The sequence below is a fragment of the Phacochoerus africanus genome, chromosome 15, assembly GCF_016906955.1.
Source record: "Phacochoerus africanus isolate WHEZ1 chromosome 15, ROS_Pafr_v1, whole genome shotgun sequence".
Taxonomy (NCBI): domain Eukaryota; kingdom Metazoa; phylum Chordata; class Mammalia; order Artiodactyla; family Suidae; genus Phacochoerus; species Phacochoerus africanus.
Genome location: NC_062558.1, coordinates 139,205,028 through 139,224,037, shown reverse-complemented (window position 1 = coordinate 139,224,037; position 19,010 = coordinate 139,205,028). Strand labels below are relative to the sequence as shown.

Sequence of the window (19,010 nt, the reverse complement as noted above, 5' to 3'; positions counted from 1 at the left end):
GCTGATTGCAGGAGGAGGCATTACGGGGACCAAGCTTCAAGTGTGCACTGGTTGTTTGTTTCATTTCAAGACTTATTTGGGCGAGTCGTAACTTCCTTGGCTGCGGGTGGGCGCGAGCAGCCGCGGCGCGTGGCTGGGGGCGGCGGCGGCGCTCGGTGGCGCTCGGCGGCGGCGGGGCTCGCGGGGCTCGCGGGGCTCGGGCCGGCTCGCGGCGCCGTCAGGCAGTCAGTCGGCGAGCGCGGCGGCGGCGGCGGCGGCGGCGAGGGGCGCGGCGAGGGGCGGCCGCTCCCATATATGGCGCAGGCGCCGCCCCCCGACGTCACCCTCTGACAGCGCCGCTCCCGGGGGCTTCGAGTTTTGGCTCCCGGGAAAGGGTCCATTCCTCGGGGAGAGAGGGCTGAGTTTTGTGCGCCTCCGTCCGCTGCGCGCGCCGCTCCAGGCCCCGCCGCGCCCCGCCTGCGCCCGGGACTGCGCCGCGGCACTCACTGCCCCGTTTATTTGTCTTTGGAGCAGGCGGGCCGCGCCAGAAGCGGGCGATCCCGCAGTGTCCTGCAGCCGCGGACGCCGCCTGGCTAGGATGACACCACGTTGAGCGCGCCTGCAAACAACAACAACAACAACCGCCGCCGCGGCCACCGCGTCCTGCTCCTCCGAAGCGCCGCCGCCGCCGCCGCCGCCGCCGCCGCCGGTGTAGCAGCCTCCGCGCCCCCGGCCGTCCGGAGCGCCCAGCCGCCGGTGTATGTCGCGCCTGCCCGGGACGGGCTGAAGCCGGCGGCGGGCCGGACCGCAGGCGCCGAGCAGGGCGAGCGCGGCCAGGGCAGCCGCCTGCCGCCGAGCCCCGAGCGCCGCTGCTCGCGGAAGCGCTGTCGGCCGGGAGCTGCGGCCGCCGCCACCAGTTTTCATGTTTGGGATTCAGGAGAATATTCCGCGCGGGGGGACGACCATGAAGGAGGAGCCGCTGGGCAGCGGCATGAACCCGGTGCGCTCGTGGATGCACACGGCGGGGGTGGTGGACGCCAACACGGCCGCCCAGAGGTACGTACCGGCCGCCCCCGCGCGCCCCGGCCCCACCGGGTCCCCGCAGCCGGCCGGCGCCGCGCTCCTCACCGGGCCGCTGTCTCTTTCCTCCCGCAGCGGCGTGGGGCTGGCGCGGGCGCACTTCGAGAAGCAGCCGCCTTCCAACCTCCGGAAATCCAATTTCTTCCACTTCGTGCTGGCGCTCTACGACAGGCAGGGGCAGCCGGTGGAGATTGAAAGGACCGCTTTTGTGGACTTTGTGGAGAAAGAGAAAGTAAGTGCAAACATACAATCACACCCTCCATCTTTCTAGAAGTGGGAGGCAGGCGGTGCCCAAGCGCGGTGGCCCGGAGTGCCCCCCTCGGCGGCGGGGACCGCTCCGCCAGGCGCCGCCGCCGCCGCCGCCGCCGCCACGTGCGGCCGCCGGGGCCCGCCGAGGGCCGGGCAACTTCTCTGCGCCCCCGGACCGACTCCGGGCGAGGAGAACGCTGGGCTTCCAGCAGGAAAGTGACATCACCGCGCTGCTCCGAGCTAGGATTCCTGCCATGTGTGAGGCCAAGGGGCCTCGGTCGTGGACGGGGACCGAGTGCGGTGGCCGCGCCGGACACCGATCGCACTAAATGCAATTATTTCTCGTTACTTTCAGGAGCCCAACAACGAGAAAACCAACAACGGCATCCACTATAAACTCCAGCTGCTGTACAGCAACGGTAAGTGCCTGCTGCCGCCACTGCCTGCCCGCCCCGCCGGGCTCGCTCTCCTTCTCCGAGGTGGTTAAAGGACATAAAGATTTTGAGATTAAAATGACATGGATGTAAACACGACATCTTCTCATGGCATAGAAGGAAAACAAAACATAAACGATCAATAAGTCGATGGCACTTCACATGATTAACCGGTCGGGCTTGAAGTGGAAAGTAAAAAGGGGATCGATCGGGGCGCCAGCAGAACATCACTTTTAAGTGACTTTTTTCAATTTTGCAAATTAATGTTAATTATTGAGATGGGGGTAGCTCTGTAAACCGAGCATAACTTACTTCCTGTGCAGGAGTTTCTAAAAAATCCTCGAGAGACATTAGAAAGAGTTCAGACTCTCACTTAGTTTCCATTTGCTGCTTTCTGTTTCTTAAAAATAAATCAGCCCTTGGGCCCACCCAGGGCAGCAACCAGGCCTGCTCTCAGCCACCTAAATTTCTTGCATCTTTACATGCAAACCCGGAGAGTCTGGAGGTTCTTAAAAGAAGAAGAAGAAAAAAAAAAATCAAATGAGAAGCGATTGGGCTTCTCTTTCCTGCCTTTTAAAGGGCTTGCCTAAGTTTTGCTGCATCACGGTGGCAGCAGTCCTGAGTTACCGACTTCCTGTGCCCCCGTTTGCCCTTGCTAAAATCCTGATGAGAATTTGTCCCTGTTTCTTGCAGGAGTCAGAACGGAGCAGGATCTGTATGTTCGGCTCATAGATTCAATGACCAAACAGGTGAGAAAGTTTAAGCCTCTACACACTAGTTTTCACTGCTCAGCTGGGGTTGTCCTGGGTTTCAGAGGCCAGGGGACTGACAAATGGATCTGCTGTATTTGTTTTCCATTTAGTTTCCTTGACATGCTAATGAGAATTCCATATTTATTGGAATAAATGAAGCGATTGGTAAAATAGTTTATGTTGTCATTAGAACAGGACATAGATGCTTTATTAAATGGCTTGTGATTGGAATCAAATTCTGTCTTAATTAATTACGGTAATTAATATTTGACGGAAAATTGCCATGATCTCTCCCCCTCCCCCACCCTTATATATTTTTAAATGTTTCTCTCTCTGCTTGGAATCATTTCATTGATTTTTTTTTTCCCCCATAACAAAGGCAACTAACTCCTTTCCAAAGCTCATTGAGTTGGACTTGATGAGTTGATTTTTTCCTCCTCTCCAGTGTGATGGTCTGGTAACACGAGACGTTTCTCTGGATTTAAAAGTTAAATGTGTTGGGGTGAAAAGTCACCTTGTCCTCCTCTAGCCCATCTTCACCTCTCAGCCCCCCATCTCCATAATTCAAACTCTGAGCTCCAGGGGTCACCCGTCCATTGCTCTGGGGGTAGCTGCTGGTCCCTCTCCGCCCTCTGTCATACCTTGTAAATAACATAATTACAAGCAGTTCCTTATTAAATTATTTAACCTGTCTTGGTCAACTTTTCCGATGATAATATTGGCTATCAGTTGTGTGATTAAGTGCAGAAGAGTGCTTCACTGCTTTTTGACATTGTACAGTCTCTGGCTGGTTTTGTGTGGGATGGTGCGTTGTTGTTGAGTTGTTTTAAGGATTTTTTTTTTCCCCATTTTCTTTCAATAGTGTTGGAAGAGGGGCAAATCCAAAGCGAATTCAATCCACTCTGCCCCGATTGATTACAATATACTTGCAAACGGAGCTTCATGCTCAGAAATGAAAGTAGTGTCTTCAGTTCTGATGCTAACTCTAAGAATCGTGAACCGAGTAAAAAAGTCTCTCGTGCTTCTCGCAGCCCAGCAGTGCACACTGCCCACTCTCTGCACGGCAATGAGTTTTCGGATTTTACTTAGCTTGTAAAAAGTTTGTCCTTAACCTAGGCAACAAGCGTGTTAGATTTTAATGTCTGCATTGGGAAAAAACAGTGTGGTTTTCTCTCAGAGTAAAACAGATCTGACAGGTAAACTACCGTCTTTCTGACAAAGACAGAGGCAGTGTGCCCTTCGGTAATTATTTCATTCGGATTCAGGGAAGCCTCTGGAACTTGGGCTGCACGTTGACAGGGTGCTTTTATTTCCTTTGTATGTAAGAGTGAAATGTTCTCGGAAATGACCATAGTCTAAGGAAGAGGCTGATGTAGGTGGCACAGAGTTTCTGCAGAGAGGAGGAGGCTTCGCTTTAAGTGCACTTTTATTGTTCATTTATCCCTGCACCTTTGCTGTATAAACAGGGCTGAAAATAAAGGCATTTAATCTCCTCTCACTGACGGGGATTGAGGGGGAAAAAAAAAAGGAAAGAAATAGCCCAGTAACTGATCAAAGAGTCAATGGCGCTGAACCGACAGTTTATGGATTTCTGTTTGTGCTACAAAATAAAAAATAAATCAAATATAAATACGGGGATCCATCCGAGGGACAAGCCGCGTTCTCAGAAGTGCTGGTGCGCGCCGCGGCCACGCGCCCTGAGCCCCAGGCGGCCCGTTGGCCTGTGGTGACAGCCATCACTTCCGTGGTTCCGAGCGGATCCGGAGGGAGGCAGTGGGACAGGGGCTGGAGGGAACCCTTCCCTCTTCCCAGAGGGCAGCCCCGGGCTTTCCCGAGAAAGGGCTTTGTCCGCCTGGAAGTGGAGGAAAGTGTCAGCAGTGCCCGAGGAGGTTGGAAGTAATTTCCAGATAATTTGCGGGGGTGGGGTGGGGGAGCCGGAGAGAGGACTCCCCTCCCCCTTCTGCGGAATTTTCTGTGGGGGAACTTGCAGCTCCCGGCGCCCGCCCCCTGCCCATCCCCCAGTGGCTTTTTTCCTTTTTTCTCTCTTTCTTTCTTTTCTTTTCTTTTCTTTTTTTTTTTTTTGCAAGGCCGCAGTGGGGCAGGCGCGGGCGGCGGCGCGGGCGGCCCCGGGCCCGGGTTCCCGGCGGCGGAGCCGGGCTGAGCGCGGCCGTGAGCGCACCTAGGGCTTCGCACCATCTGGCGGAGCCTCTGCTCAAAACCCACCAGAGCGTGTGCGCAGACACTGCCTTTTTACCCGAGAAAAATCATTGTTAGCAGTTTCAAAATAAACACCAGATTGGCCATTAGCACTTTCTTTCCAAATATCATCCGGCAAGGAGCACGTGGCCGCGCGGGCCCGGGCTCCCCGGGGGCCCCCCGCACGCCTGCGGGGCGCCCACCAGGCCCGGCCCCGCGCGGCCACGTGCCGCTGCGGTGCCCGGGCCTCAGGGCTGCCCGCCGCGTGCGGAGCCGGGTCGCGGCCGAGCGCTCCGGGCGGCGGCGGGGCCTGGGCGGGCGGCCCACGCGGGCGCCGGGACTTGGAACGCGGGGAGCGGCCGGGCGCCCGACTTGCCCGAGCCTGGCGAGAGCGCAGGGCAGGGAGGGCGCCGCTCTGGACACCAGGCAAACCGCTGCCCGCGCGGCTCCCGCCGCTTCAGGCTTAGCTCGTTCTGGTCGGCCGCGCCTAATGCGCTGATTGGGATCCGGTGTAGACAATGGCCCGAGGACGCGGCCCGGCGGCGGCGGCGGCGGCGGCAGCAGCGGCAGCAGCAGCGGCGGCGGCGCGGGCAGGCGGGAGGGCCCGGAGCTGGGGGAGCTGGGGCACTGGGGTCGATGCCAGCGCCCCCTCGCTCCCTGCGCCCGGGCCTTGGCCTCTCTCCCCGGCCCTCGCCCTGGCCCGAGCGCGGCCGGCGTCCTCCCAAGCAGAAGGCCCCGCGCAGGCCCGGCGGGCGCCCAGGAGGGTAGGCCGCCTCGGCCTAGCCAGGCTCCGGCTGACCCCGCTGGGAGGGTGGCCTGGGACGCCTCCCCTCGCCCGCCGCGCACCTGCAGCCCGCAAGGCCTGCAGCGCCCGGGGCGACCGGGCGCCAAAGCCGCGGGCACCGCGTAACCCCGCCTCTGCTTGTCCCCCGCGCAGGCCATCGTCTACGAGGGCCAGGACAAGAACCCGGAGATGTGCCGCGTGCTGCTGACCCACGAGATCATGTGCAGGTGAGCGGCGGGCGGCGGGCAGCGGGGGCGCGGGCGGCCTCGGCGCCAGCTGCGTCTACAAAGGACGCCGCGTCCAGGCGCCGCCACCCCGCCCAACTTCGGGAAAGGCATCGATTGAAATGTAATCGGCCCGCGGCCGCAGGCCGGCCACGGAGGAGCCGGGTCTCATCCCGCCTCCCCCCCCCCCCCCCGCCCCTTACACACACCGCCCCCCCTCCCGCCCCGGTGATCAACGCGACCGGCTGCTCAGCAGAGCGGATTAATATGTTGGCCGTGTCGCTGCTGTGTAGTCAAAAATGAAAACAGGTCCTGGGTGATGCATCTGTCCGCGATGCCGGAGGAGTCAAGAGATCAGTGGGAATCATTTTACTACTTCCCTCCCAAGCGCTCGCATCCTGAGATATACAATTGTCTGATATTGATAAAAAGGAAACTCTTTTGTACTTATTATAGAGCTCGAGTATGTGAGAATTGGATTGTGATTCTGTCAGTTAACCTCTTCCCCAGAGCAGCGATGCATCGTTCATATTGTTGTTAGGTAGCGTGCACGTATCTTGAGATCTCTGTCAGAAGAGCAATTTCCCACCTGTTTTTTTTTCCTAACTACCACGAGAGTTTCACCCCTACATGGCAAATAAAAATGCATCATTGACTTTGTATGTGCGGCATGTGAAATATAGTTGCAAGGAATAATAAGGACCTGCTTTGCAGGCTTGCAGGCTACAGTAGCAGGCCGCGGACTCTGAGGGGCATACTCTGCCTGGCTACGGTGCCTGTTGCCTAAATGCCATTTCTGAGCAGACATATTGTTACAGCACTAATATACAAAAGCTGACTTTTTCTCATATCAGGTAATAAATATAAATTACAACCAATAAAGTGGAATTTCTTTATTATCCACTTCTGCATGTACTGCAATTAACATAGAAAGCGCACAGATGTGATTTAAGCTCTAAGTGGAAGACTGTAGACTTTCTTTAATCACTTTAGCTGTCAGCTTTAAAAGGCTTTATATACTTTGCCTACCATATGGTGTTAATTTAGCTAATTTAGACATGTAACCATTATACAAGTATGCTTTTTTAAAATGCAAGAAGCATAACATTTTTGTTTCATTTCTGCTTTAATTAAAGTTTCAATAACGGAGTTAAGGTAGGCTTAAAGAAGGAACAATAGAAGTTTCTGATAGATTGATGCATGCTTTTGTGGTTATAATTAATAAATGCCCCAAAGAAATATTGGTTGAAGGTGGCATCTTGCATCTTTTCCAGAAATAACAGCTTGACAATTAGAGGTAAACAAAAGCTGAAGCTGTGAAAAGTTATTCCCAAGCCTCCTGCTTCCCCTTCTCCTCAGTTCATTGCAAAGACAAACACGGGCAACGTTTTCCATATTTTAGCATCACAATTTCAGTAGTAGCTCCGTCACCCTCCTAGCCTCCAGTGCTAAGCCCAACTTTGCTCCTTCTGGTAGAAAGTTACATCACGAGTTGAGCGGCAGAGCACGTGAACGCACTGGGTTTAAACGTGCCACGCTGCCTTGGTAGGATAACTTATTTTCTTGACTCCAACCGCTTTACTGTCAGACTTCAAAAAAAAAAAAACAAAAAAATTGCAAGTCGAACATAAGAGGCTGAAATGTGTATTAAAACCACTGTTTACCATTATTCCACAGCCGGTGCTGTGACAAGAAGAGTTGTGGCAATAGAAATGAAACACCCTCAGACCCTGTGATCATTGACAGGTAAGGATGACTTCTTTATTTTTCAAAACAAAACCGCAGCAGCAACAAAACCCGTCGCCTGGCTTGGGTTCCGGTTGCTCCCTGTTTGTGAGTCTGGTGTTGAGCTCATCTCGTGCGTGGCACCATTTGTTGTCCGCGTGTGTTATCGTGCACAGGTGGGTTGACTTGGAAACCTGGTGCCTCGCTCTGTGGGGATTCAGTAATTGCTTGTGAGTTGTCAAGGGAAGCAGTTTCATCTGCCACTGCTCTCACTGTGAGGAGCGCTTTATGCCTAGAGAGTTTCTGGCTTTAAACCCAGAGATATGTCATAAAGTGCTTTTTGCTAATTTGTTAACAAGTATTTCATTTTTGCATTATTTTTATCTCGGATGATAGCTGAAGTTGAGTCTTGGGTGGTGTTCCGGTCCTAATTGTTGCCCAGTGTTAGAATGAATTTAATCTGCTCTCAATTAGTTGCAAAATGTCTCCTAATTTTTTTCCAATTGTGGCTGTCGTTTTATGTCAAGTAGCAAATATGTAACTAACAAACCAAAGTTGTTATAATTGAAACTAATTACACATGCTGGTTACATTTTCCAACATTAATTTCCATAACTAGATTAGCTGTATGCATTCTTTACATTTGCTGCTCTTCATCTTGCTGCTTATCATCTTCCTTTGGCAACGTTGCATCCTTTAAAGATACTAATCATTAGTCCTAATAGTGCTAATATGCACTTGGCATTGCTTTCCTAGCAACAACAAAAACACCCCCACCCTCCTCTCCCAGCCCTCACCCAAATCACCCAAATCGCTGGGGTTTCCGTGACCTGGGGGAGAGGAAGATTTTCTCCGTCCTAACAATGGGTAACAGCAAAAGGCCTAGTGTGTGATTGACTGCAGATTTTGAAATTGGTACCCAAGCCGAATAAATGTTAGATGTGTACATATGACACCAGTTTTGTGAAGCAGAGGTTCAGACTGTTTTGAAGAGGGGTTGAATTTCAGCAGCTTTCATTACAAAGTTATCTTTTGATCATGAACTTTGCTGTCCAGTGTCTGAAAAATTAAACCCGGAAAACTCTATGAGTTAAGCCTAAAGAAATATGTGCCACCAGTGGAGAGCAATGCTAATGTTTAACTAGCTGGAATAGCTGTTTGCTTAGTGGAGAATGTTCGGTATCTGACAGAAGGGACAGCTCTCTTATTAGTAATCAAATAGGGTTGACCAGTTGTGGCCGTCACTCAGGCAATTGAGAACAAGTTCAACACTTTATAGGACTTGAACTACAAAAATCAATATAATTATATTTGCCTTTAGTGTTGTGGCTGTGGAAAGTATATGGCCTTGGATTGTTGTCTCGCAACTGAATCTATTATTATTATTATTATTATTTTGATTGGCTGAAAGTGTTTGAGCCGCTCCTGGAATCTTGTCTGGGTGTAGGATGGTTGAAAAGGCCTTGCGGGTGTGCTCCTAGCGTGGGATTGTAAAGTGTTTCCTCTTTGGGATTGTCTTCCACTTGTGCTCCTTATGCATTTAAAAAGATGACTTGTTTTTAAGTCATGAGGTTTTTAGCCTGGCACAGCGATGAAGGAGCCCCGTGGACTCGGCTAACATTTTGGATGCGCCCTTCCCTTCCCGATCACTTTTGGTTTGGGTAGCATTCAATCCTGTGCTGCCTGTCTTGGTACTGAAGAACTTTTAATACTAATTTTTATCACACGATGGGAAACGTCTTCCTTAGATATGCAGAAATGTATCCGGCTTGTCCGAGTGAACATGCTCTTCTATTTGGTTAATTAAAATATGTGCTAAGATTACTGACGCCTCGCTAACCTAAGAGAAGGGGGTGATCATTTGATATTCTAGAAGCATGAGAGGAGGCGAAAAATGTGAAAACATTTGGTTAATGGGTTTACCAAGTTTATTTGAATAAGGAGGATTGCAGCTCCATTTACGCCAGGCATAAATGCTTTGGAGGTCTTAATTATTGATGAAAAACCTGTTCTGCTTCTAAATTCAAAGATATGACAATTTTATAGGAATTTTAATCACCTTCCATGTTAGGGATTTTAAGGTAAGGATGGTTTTATGTAATGACAAATAGCAGGTACATTTTTAGCATTCTTAAGCGAGCTGTCACTTATCATGACAAATACTATTTGCATGTTGTCGCTTGATGTAAATCTTTGTGAAATGATTGCGGTATTGGCGCAGTCTCCAGCTTAAGGTGCATTTCTAGGGGGAGAAAATGAAGAGCTTGGTGTTCACTAGGGCAAGTTGTGTTCATCAGAGAAAGGAAAAGACCCATAGGAGGGCCTCTCTTCCGAGAAAAGCAGCCCTTCTCAACTGAGATGTGTTTCCATTTCATAATGGCAATCATTTCTCGTGTGTGTGTGTGTGTGTGTGTGTGTGTTGCCTCCTAAAATTAGTTGCCTGTGTGGGTTCCGAGCCCGTGTTTCCTCCTGAGTGTTGCAGAATGAAATATCCCATCGGACTGGTGAGTCAGTCTACAGGCCCCCATCAGCAATGTCATCACTTGGTTGGTTGGCTTAAAAAAGAATTATATACAATGTGCTTTGCCGGCTCCTTGTGGCCTTTGGATACAGTTAGTAGGTTCTGACCAGATAAGGCATATTTGTCCCGAGGATATAAACCAATCACTCCAACCTGAATTGAGATCAATGGGCCCACATCTGTTGTAACCCACCCGGCGCCTCTTCCGCGCGCCGAGGCTGCTTTTCTGCGTTATGAGAGCGGAGAAGTAGGCTCCCCGTTCTGGCAGGGAGATGGCATGTTCTACACACCCTGATGCCCTAAGTCAATTAATGACGCAGTTCCGTTTCATTCTCTTTCAGAAGAGCCTTAAATCCTCACGAGCAGCGTGGGGAGACCCCTCAGTAAAAACAGGGAGGAAAGTGAGGGTGTTTTTTGCATCACGAAACCCTTTTCATTGATGGGGAAGCTTTCACTTTTGCTAACTGTTTTCTTCGCCATAAAACAGTGCCATTTTTGGGGGTGTAGTGTCACAGATATAATCCTAGCAGGGCATGTTTAAAATAATACAGCCACTGATGGGGGTAAAGGAGAAACGGAGCCCTGGGGAAGAAACCTCGTGGTCAGTAAAGACGCACGACGGGAGCCCGCATCTGGGTGAGATGGGGGGGACCCGCGGAGAGCCAGATGCAGGGAGGGCAGGGGCACACGTGGGTGGGTGCACGCGCGGGCACATGTGTGCATGCACAGCCACACAGTACGTACGTGTGCGCAGGGCACACACCACACACACGGGTGTGGGAACACACACCCGTGTACACACAGCCCCGTCTGTGTACGTATCCGTGCGTATGGGGATGTGCATGATTTTTGAGGGTGTTTCTGGAAAGGATGGGAGTATCGTTTTCCTCATGGACTAATGTTTTCTGGGAAAACACAAAGCAGATGGTCTTCATTAGGAACACCCATTGTCCACACATCCCAACTATGAACAGATAAATCTCTCCTGTTTCACCCGTACATTCCAAGGGCTGTAAATGATTACAGGATGTTGGTGTAGCTGCTATAAACCAAAACCACACTCAGCCTCTCGCCCTCCTCCCGTGCCATCCCGGTGTTTCCTCGGGCCTCTGCACTTGCCCGGGAAGGTACGGCTCTTACCTCCCCTTCCGTGCTGGGCCTCCCCGGACCAGAGCTGCAGGGTCCAACTGTTGCAGACTGGAGGTGGCGGGAGCCGGGTGACGTGACCGCCCAGAGGGGCCGGGTCGCACGCTGCGTGCTCCGGGGCAGCGCGGGGGCACGCTCGGCGGGGCGGGTCCAGATGGCACCGTCTCGGGCGCCCTGCTCGCTGGCATCTCTGTGGCAGGCAGTGCCCCTTCCCCCGTAAATCTGGCACTGGGCTCAGAGTTTGGGAGACTTATCATTCCAAGTCTGTCCTACTTTCCTGTCTGGAAGCCAGACATCTGTTTATCCCATTTTCTTTCATACAGAGTTTGGAATAGCTTTAGTTTGGGGGGGGGGGGTGTGTGTGGAGTTTTGTCATATTTAACAGCTGTTACAAAATTTCAACCCTGTGGGCTCTGAAAATACTTTTCAGCTGACCTCAGATTTTTTTATACATAATTGACACTGGGTTGTAGGAAGATATTATTGACTTAACCTTTCATTGTCTGCGATTTCACATTGCCTTTAGTTCGATGCGCTAACCATCCACAGGTTTAGGCCGCCAGCCCCTCCAGAGCCTCCTTTGGTTCATTTAAGAGTTTTAAGTTTACACCTTTCAAGTGATGGCAGAAGGGGAGCCGGAGCCCGAGTGGAGGTGTTCCTTCGTTCTTTTTCTTTTTCTTTCTTTCTTTCTTTTTTTTTTTTTTTTAGTCAACAGTGTTTCCTTTCACTTCCTGTCACAAAGGTCAAAGAGAGCCGACCTTTGCTGGCAATCCTCCTCGCTGAATTATTCATGGCATTGACTTTTTGTCAGCACACACAGTTGTGCTCTGGGACATTTTATTCATTTACCTCATTTAAAGCGCCTTTCTGCACCTGTTCAAGTATTAATATCATGTAATTTGGGCCTAATGCCGATTTTGCTGAACACTCATTATATTTTTTATTAGCTATATTTCCAAACGATTATGTGTGATTATTACCAAGCCTTACAAACAGCACCGGGTTATTCCCTAGCCCCTTACATCTTCTTGTCAGGTTGTTTTCAGAAGCGGGGAGGATAAACATTTGACCAGTCCCAATGTTTTTATTCCTGCTCCATCTCCAAGCAGAGAACTTAAGGCTTCCTCCCTCATGGCTTTGCCGGAGCGTGATTAAATCCAACTCCGAGGGAGCTGTACAAATGCCAGCGTTTATAAGGTCAACGCTTTTGTTAAAAATGCTATGTAAATGAGGATCTGCAAAAAGGGACATTAAATAAAATTAAATTCATTGTCTTCTTTAATGTCATTTACATTTTGGCTAAGCCCCGGCCTGTCAAGGAGGATTTTAAAAATAATTTTAATTACACATCATTTAGGGATCCAAGGTTTTCTATTCAGTAGCATTTGGATAACCTGCAAAACGGAGACTGTTTATTAACTTCTTAAACGACAACTTGTCATTTCATCTGCATAACGCAATGAAAACAGTATAGTTTGGTGTTAATTTCTCCTTCTCGGGTTTCTTCAAGATGTGAATATAATTATCAGCCAACAGGCCTGGGATCCCGGAGCCCTTCGCTGGGGGTTGGCTGTGTGTGTGAGAGGCTCTCTGGTTCAGGATCTGTTTTAGTACACTGGGGCTTCGGTGAAGGGAAAATATTGGCTAGAAATTTGGCACTCTGAGAGCACACTTTGGATGAATGGCCGTGGCTACAAAGAATCCGATTTTGCCTGGCACCGGCCCCATTTGGCTGCTCGGCGCTCAGGTGTGAATGGCTGTTTTATTCGCTGGCACGCCAGTGGAGAGAGGCAAAAAGTTCAGCGTGCTCATTCATGCTCGAAACATTTCTTTGCATAAACTTCTGAAAATAAACAGAAGAGGAAGAGCCGCATTATTGAGTCACAATGCCATGCTTTCATTTCGACGGGGAGACACCAGAAACAGCTCCCACTCTGTTTTCTTCTCCCTGGAAGCCCCGGGATTAGGGTTTGGACATCACACGTGCTAAGTCTGAGGGCTCCCTGCCACCCTGTGCCAGCGTGCAGTCACGGGCCACGCGGTGCAGAGCCACCGCCAGGCCCAGCTCCGGCATCTCTGGTCTAGGCCCAGGAGGCCTGCAGAGATTTATGGCCGCCTGGCCTGGCCTGGGCGAGGACTCCACGGCCAGGCCCGTCGAAGGCCGGGTTTTAAAACAAGCCACACACCCAAAATGACTTCCGCAGCCCTCTGAAACAGCCCTGACTCTTGTGTGCTTGTGCAAGGGAGAAGCCTCTCTGGAGCTGCTGTGCACAGGAGCCCGGGAACTGCACGCTGTCGGGTAGGCAAAGGCAGGGGGCGAGGGAGGGGAGGGGCCGAAACGCAGGGCTGTCAGAAGCTATCCTGCAGGAGGTATGTTGACGCAAGCCATCCGGGGCCGCTGCGGCAGCCTTATCAGGTGAAAAGCAAAGATATTGCCAGTGCCTGTAATTGTGTTAGGATGGCTCGCATGAATTGGATTACCTTGTGGAAAGCCGTCCAAACTCCGGGTTCTGCTACGCATGCTTACAGGAAGCAAATAATTACTCTCTGTGCACCAGAAGATAATTGGGGCTGGCCAGAGGCCTTCTTATGCGGCCGGCGAAAGCGGGAGAAGCTGGCCTCATCAGAGCATTTAGGACCCAAACCAGGAGGCTGCGACCCTCCCGCATGTCGGTGGCTCACGTGGATGCCTTAATTGTCGGTTCCTTTTCAAAGGGGGTGAATAATTGATCGGAATTCAAACTAACAGTGGCATGTTGGAGGAGATAAAAATTCCAGGCTCTAATGATGGAAATTGTCGTTGCAGACAGGAAGTGATTGACAAGTAGGGGTACAGGAAGTGAAAACTCAAGGAGCTTAACCTGTGCTTGGCAGAGCTTCTGGAGCTTACACTCGGAGAAAATGAAAACCATTCACTCCGTCAGCTCGCCAGAACACAGGCTCCTCTTGTTTGTTTATCTTCGTAGCAGATCTCCCAAAAATGTTTGTGGTCAAAACGCTGTATAATGAGACATTATGCTGGTATTATTAATGCTTTAAAATAAAAATATGGCTATAATTTAGAAAAATAAGCGGAGGAGGTTTATGTGCTAGGGGTTTTCTGGCTTGCGTTTTATAAGCTGCTTAGGCTTTGGGGTAACTAGCGTTCGTTAAATGGAAGGAGCTTGAGAAAACTGTTTTCAAAGCTGTTGTTGATTCAGAAAACAGTACTATCTGTCCACGTCATAAATGCCGTGAGTTTGCAAACAATTCGATGAGGAGCACTGGGGGGAGGGGGGTGCGGGGCGGGGGGGGGGGGGTGGAATAGGGACACCCTTATTTTGGGTGTTTTCCAATCTCTCATTTCCCCTTCCCTTTGCAAACAGAACAAATGAAAAATACCCCTCTGTAATTCCTTCGCTGGAAGTTGGTCAGCTAGAAAATAATCCACATGCACGCGGGCCGTGGTGCCAGAGCGCATCCTCTGAGAACAGCGGAGGGGGGAGCGCCTTGCTTTCCCAATAATTCACTAGGAAATGAGTTTAACATGTGCGGAAAGGAAGGGGCTCCAGCGGTGTTGTTGTAGGACCCGGAGCCCAGGCCCCGCTGGCGGAAGGAGTCGGCTCCAGAGAGTCTCTGCCGGCCGCGGAGCGAGCCGCCCGCACATCTGGGGAGGAGGCCCAACGCCCGCCGCCCCGGACCCGCGCCCGCCCCGCCCGCCCCTCCCCCGCGCCTCGCCCCGCGGGAGGCAGCGCGGGGGGTGGGTGGGGGGGCAGGGTGCCACCGTCAGCGACGCGCGCAGCCCCGGTGGTGACGAATCGCCCAAGGGGGAAAGCCCACCCTTGACCGCGGAAGCCTGCCATCCCCGCCCGGGCTGCAACAATGGTGCCCCCCCACAGCCGCACCACCGCCTCGCCCTTGCTGTGTCCCTGTTCACAGGAACAGAACGCTCTCGCCGCCGTGGCCAGTCTGGATGCTGTGGAGTCGCTGAGCACGCGGAGCTGGAGCCCGCGCCTGGTCTGGGGCCATCTGAGGGTGACATATGTGCAGCACAAGCGTGGGATTCGATTAAGGGCACGGCCGGCGGCCCGCTTCCCACGGCGGGCACGTGGGGGCCGGGCAGCCAGGCCACCCAGCTCTGCGTGGGGATGGGGCCTACGGCCGAGGCCCGGGGCAGAGGGCACCCCTCCCCCTCTTATTTTAAATAACGCCCCCCAGGGCCACTTTGAATTGGGGCGGGGTGGGGTGCCCCCCCTCCAGGCCTGTTGAGGAAGGGTTCCTTCTTGAGCCCCCCTAAGTTTTTCAAAGACCTTCAGCCTCAGGGGGTGTGGCTAGGCACCTAAATGCTGTCCTGACAGGTTCATACAGATGTGCCTTCCACGTTGCCATGGCTCAGAGCCATGTGTCCTGCTCCACAGGGTGACCTCCGGGGCTGGGAGGGAAGCCTGGGAGACACAAGCGGGTGCTGGGGAGCTGGTGGCCATGGGCAGGGACACTGAAGGTGCCGCCGCCCCAGCGACAAACCATCCCAACCTGGCCTTTCTTCTCTGCATTTGATGTGGATTCCAAAGTGCTCTGATACTGATTTTAGAAAAATGAAGAGACTTTATTTTTTAGAGCAGTGTTAGGTTTTACAGAAGCATGAGCAGAAAGGAGAGCCCCTCCCCCCTTCCTCTTGGCCGATTGGGGGGGGTGCTTCTGTCCATGAGGCAGCACTGATACACTGCCAGGAACTCAAGTCCAGAGTTACATGGGGGTTTAGTCTGGGTGTTGCATAGCCTGGGAGTTTTGACAAATGCCCGGTGGCATGTATCTGCCTTTATGAGGTCCTACAGAATAGTTTCTTTCACTGCCCTAGAGAGCCTCTGTGCCTCTTCATTGGCACCCCCTCCCCCGCCCCCCACCCCCTGGGACCACTGGTCCTTTCAGTGTGTCCATAGTTAGTTTGAATTCTGTACAGTATGGAACAGTACAGCATGTTGCCTTTCCAGACTGGCTTCTTTCATTTAGAAACATACATTTAAGATTCCTCCATGTGTTTTTGTGGCCTCACAGCCACCATAATACTTTGTGAATTTCAGTTTTTTTTTCCTTCTTAAAGGTTTCTGGACAGTATTTTTCCTTGCATTGAATGTCTTGGCGTTTTGATTGAAGTACAAGGTGTTTGGATGTTTGGATGTTGTCTGTTGGGTTCTGGGGAGTTTGGAAGTTTACATGTCCTGCCCCCCCCCCCCCCCGCCTTTTTTAAAGCAGTTGTCTACTTTGCAAAGAAATGAAAACATTGAAACTTTTTGCCAAGAGTTTATTTAAGTGGCATGACTCAATTTTGCTTATTTTCAGGCTCCCCCCCCCGCCCCAGTATTACTTTTTGGAATATTTAAATAGCACAGGCCATAAAAGGAGAATGATTAAATTATTAGCAAGGCACATGTGCTACCCTGTGGCCTAAAAACAGAATGAATTCAGCATTGAGTGTAGTTGTTGGCTTTTTTGGTTTAATAAATTAAACTACAAATTTTCCTAATTGCCAAACAAAATGTTAGGCCAGCTTTAGCCATTGCTGACAGTAAAACACAACATAAAACCTGCTGAGAGTTATATGTGGTATTTAATACGAGACAGAGTAATGCACGGGTTTTTATGGTTACGTATGAATTCACACCCGCAGCATTTGTTTCACATTAGGAAGGGTTTGTAAATCAGATCAGTGTGCGGGGATGGGGTGGTCCCGGCGGGCGGCCTCTCTGTGTCTCCCCTTCCTGATACCCGCTTATCGGAAGTGCTGCCAATGCAGCTCCGCGTCCATTTCCGTTTTCTCAGTGGAGCGATTTGTCCTCTGACGTCAGGAAATAAGTGGGGATCGGATCAGACGCGATGCGCATCCCCGCCGGCCGAGGTCATCGTCATGGGCCGGCTCCGGCCACCGGCCACCGGCCACTGAGACGCGGGCTGCCCAGCGGTGCTTGGTCAGCCGGGGCCCCAGGGAAAGGTGGGAAGGATCTGGGAAAGTGCTTTCGGGGGGAAAAAAAATGGCAATAACTATCATTTATTAAATTTGACAAGCGGGTTCTAAATATAACAGCCCTTTCCCCCAAAGAGCACGACTTTGAGCAAATAAATGAGGTATGCAAGTTAATACATGGCTCGGTTTCCCATCCGGAGGTGTGCCTTGGTGGGCTCAAGCCGAGGTCCTCCCTCTCCCACCGCCACCAAATGACCGATATTCTTTCGCCTCCTTCTGCGGGTCCCCCAAGCTTCTGTGTTGGACGTGCTGCTCCCTCTCGGAGTCTGTAAGCGCGCCAGTCGCAGGCAAGCTTGACAGTGAAGATGAGCTTGGCTTGGTTGTGAACAGGCTGCCACTGAGATACGCTGTGTAGTTTTCAAAAGGCGTCCTTACATGCTCGTGAGGAAAGCAAGGTCCATAAGTGCATTTTAACGTTAGGGCCAGAAAAAAAAAAAAAATGGGGCTGTTACACGTCCTGTGGTCAGAAGCCTGTTTGCTGGGCCAGGGGTATTTGTCATGACAAGTGACTGCTGCTTGTATTTCCTGAGACCCCATTATAATTATTCCCAGCAATTATAGCCTCCAGAACCCCCTTCCAGCCCCAAACACATTTGTTCCCATTTATTAGACTGTGAGCAGTAACTAATTTACATTGTTTCAGAGTTGTGTGTTATGGTAATTTATTGCGTGTGCTGGGGGTCAAACAGAGTTGACCAGTCGGCAGGGCGGACCCTTGCCCGGTGGGACGGAGGGTCCAGAAACGTGGAGGCAGCGAAGCCAGGGGACGTGGGGTTTGAAAACTGCTATGGTCTTTTTAATCATGTTTTGATTTATTCTCTGTTCCACTACTTGCTTTTCTCTTGCTCCTTTTCTTTTCCCTTTTTTTTTTCCTTCTTTTAACAAATCAGAGCCGGGGACGGGATTTGTTTCTTTTCTTTTTTGAAGGAAACAGAAGCGATATCTTCTAACGAGTGGAAACTTTTACTAATGCCCTGAATAAAATATTTGTCAGCGGCCTCCGCTAAACGTAAAAGCCCTCCACAGAGGAAACAATGCCTTCGCTGTTCCCTTCTCATCATAGCAGGTTTTGTTATCAAGTCGAGGAAAAAGGCTTGTTTAGGCGAAAATAATGATCATAAATAGAGCTGTATAGTGGGGCTCGGCGGAAGTGGTGACAGTGCCTCTGCTATCAAGCCTGCAATTCCAAGGAAATATGAGCGCTCTGATCCAGGGAAGCAGTAATTATCTTTTTGTGAAGAATGTACAGTGGTGTCGGATGATGAATTGATCGCAGATTGGAAGCGTGGTTTCACTGTCATGTACGGAGATAAGGGGGAGCCCCGGGATTGCTCCTTGCTTCTGCGAGTTCACAGCGAGCCAGTTTATTAGCACAAATCCCAAATGTTTAGTAAACTCATTAGGTCCCATCTAATGCTAATTTATCATCATAGATGGAACCCCAGCCATGGAGGCCGAGGACTGTGCCGAACTGGCGTGATTTACAGAGCTCTCTGGTCAATCACCGGCTTTGCACTGGCCATTTTTCTTCAAATGCTCTAAACGGGCCTGAGTGATCCATAGGATTAGGTCCTGGCAATCAGTTAGGGTTCTCCGAGCTACCTGCCCGGTGATGGTGAGGGTTATCTGAAAGGTTACAGAATCCTGTACGGTCTGATTGGGGGCGGGGCGGGGGGGGCGGTGGCTTCGGGGGCCCCCTCCCTTCCTCGCCTCTCTCCCCCCCCCCAGTCCCCCCCCCCCCCAGCCCTCCCCATTTTTCCTTTTCCTTTCACAATCCAGCCACTGAGCCGAATTCAAAGAATTTCCTCGCAAAATCAGTTTACCGAGAAATGCATCACGGAACATAAATGTCAAGTACAGTTTATTCTAAACTTCAGACAGTGTTTTTCTTTTAAAAAATCAAGCTTTAAATGCCCAGT

General features: G+C 51.4%; 1 protein-coding gene across 11 annotated transcripts in view; it reads left to right on the top strand.

Moving 5' to 3' along the window:
* Nucleotides 1-810: 810 nt before the first annotated feature.
* Nucleotides 811-19,010, top strand: part of EBF3 (EBF transcription factor 3) — a 115,943-nt gene continuing 97,743 nt past the window's right edge. For 10 of the 11 annotated variants that reach the window (XM_047760677.1, XM_047760675.1, XM_047760674.1 and 7 more), the window contains exons 1-6: nt 829-1,035; nt 1,135-1,291; nt 1,664-1,727; nt 2,436-2,491; nt 5,628-5,701; nt 7,376-7,444. In XM_047760677.1, coding sequence (XP_047616633.1) covers nt 902-1,035; nt 1,135-1,291; nt 1,664-1,727; nt 2,436-2,491; nt 5,628-5,701; nt 7,376-7,444 — 554 coding nt within the window. In that variant the 5' untranslated portion in view covers nt 829-901. Of the gene's footprint in view, nt 1,036-1,134; nt 1,292-1,663; nt 1,728-2,435; nt 2,492-5,627; nt 5,702-7,375; nt 7,445-19,010 lie in introns of all 11 variants that reach the window. The other variant, XM_047760679.1, reaches the window with a different exon arrangement.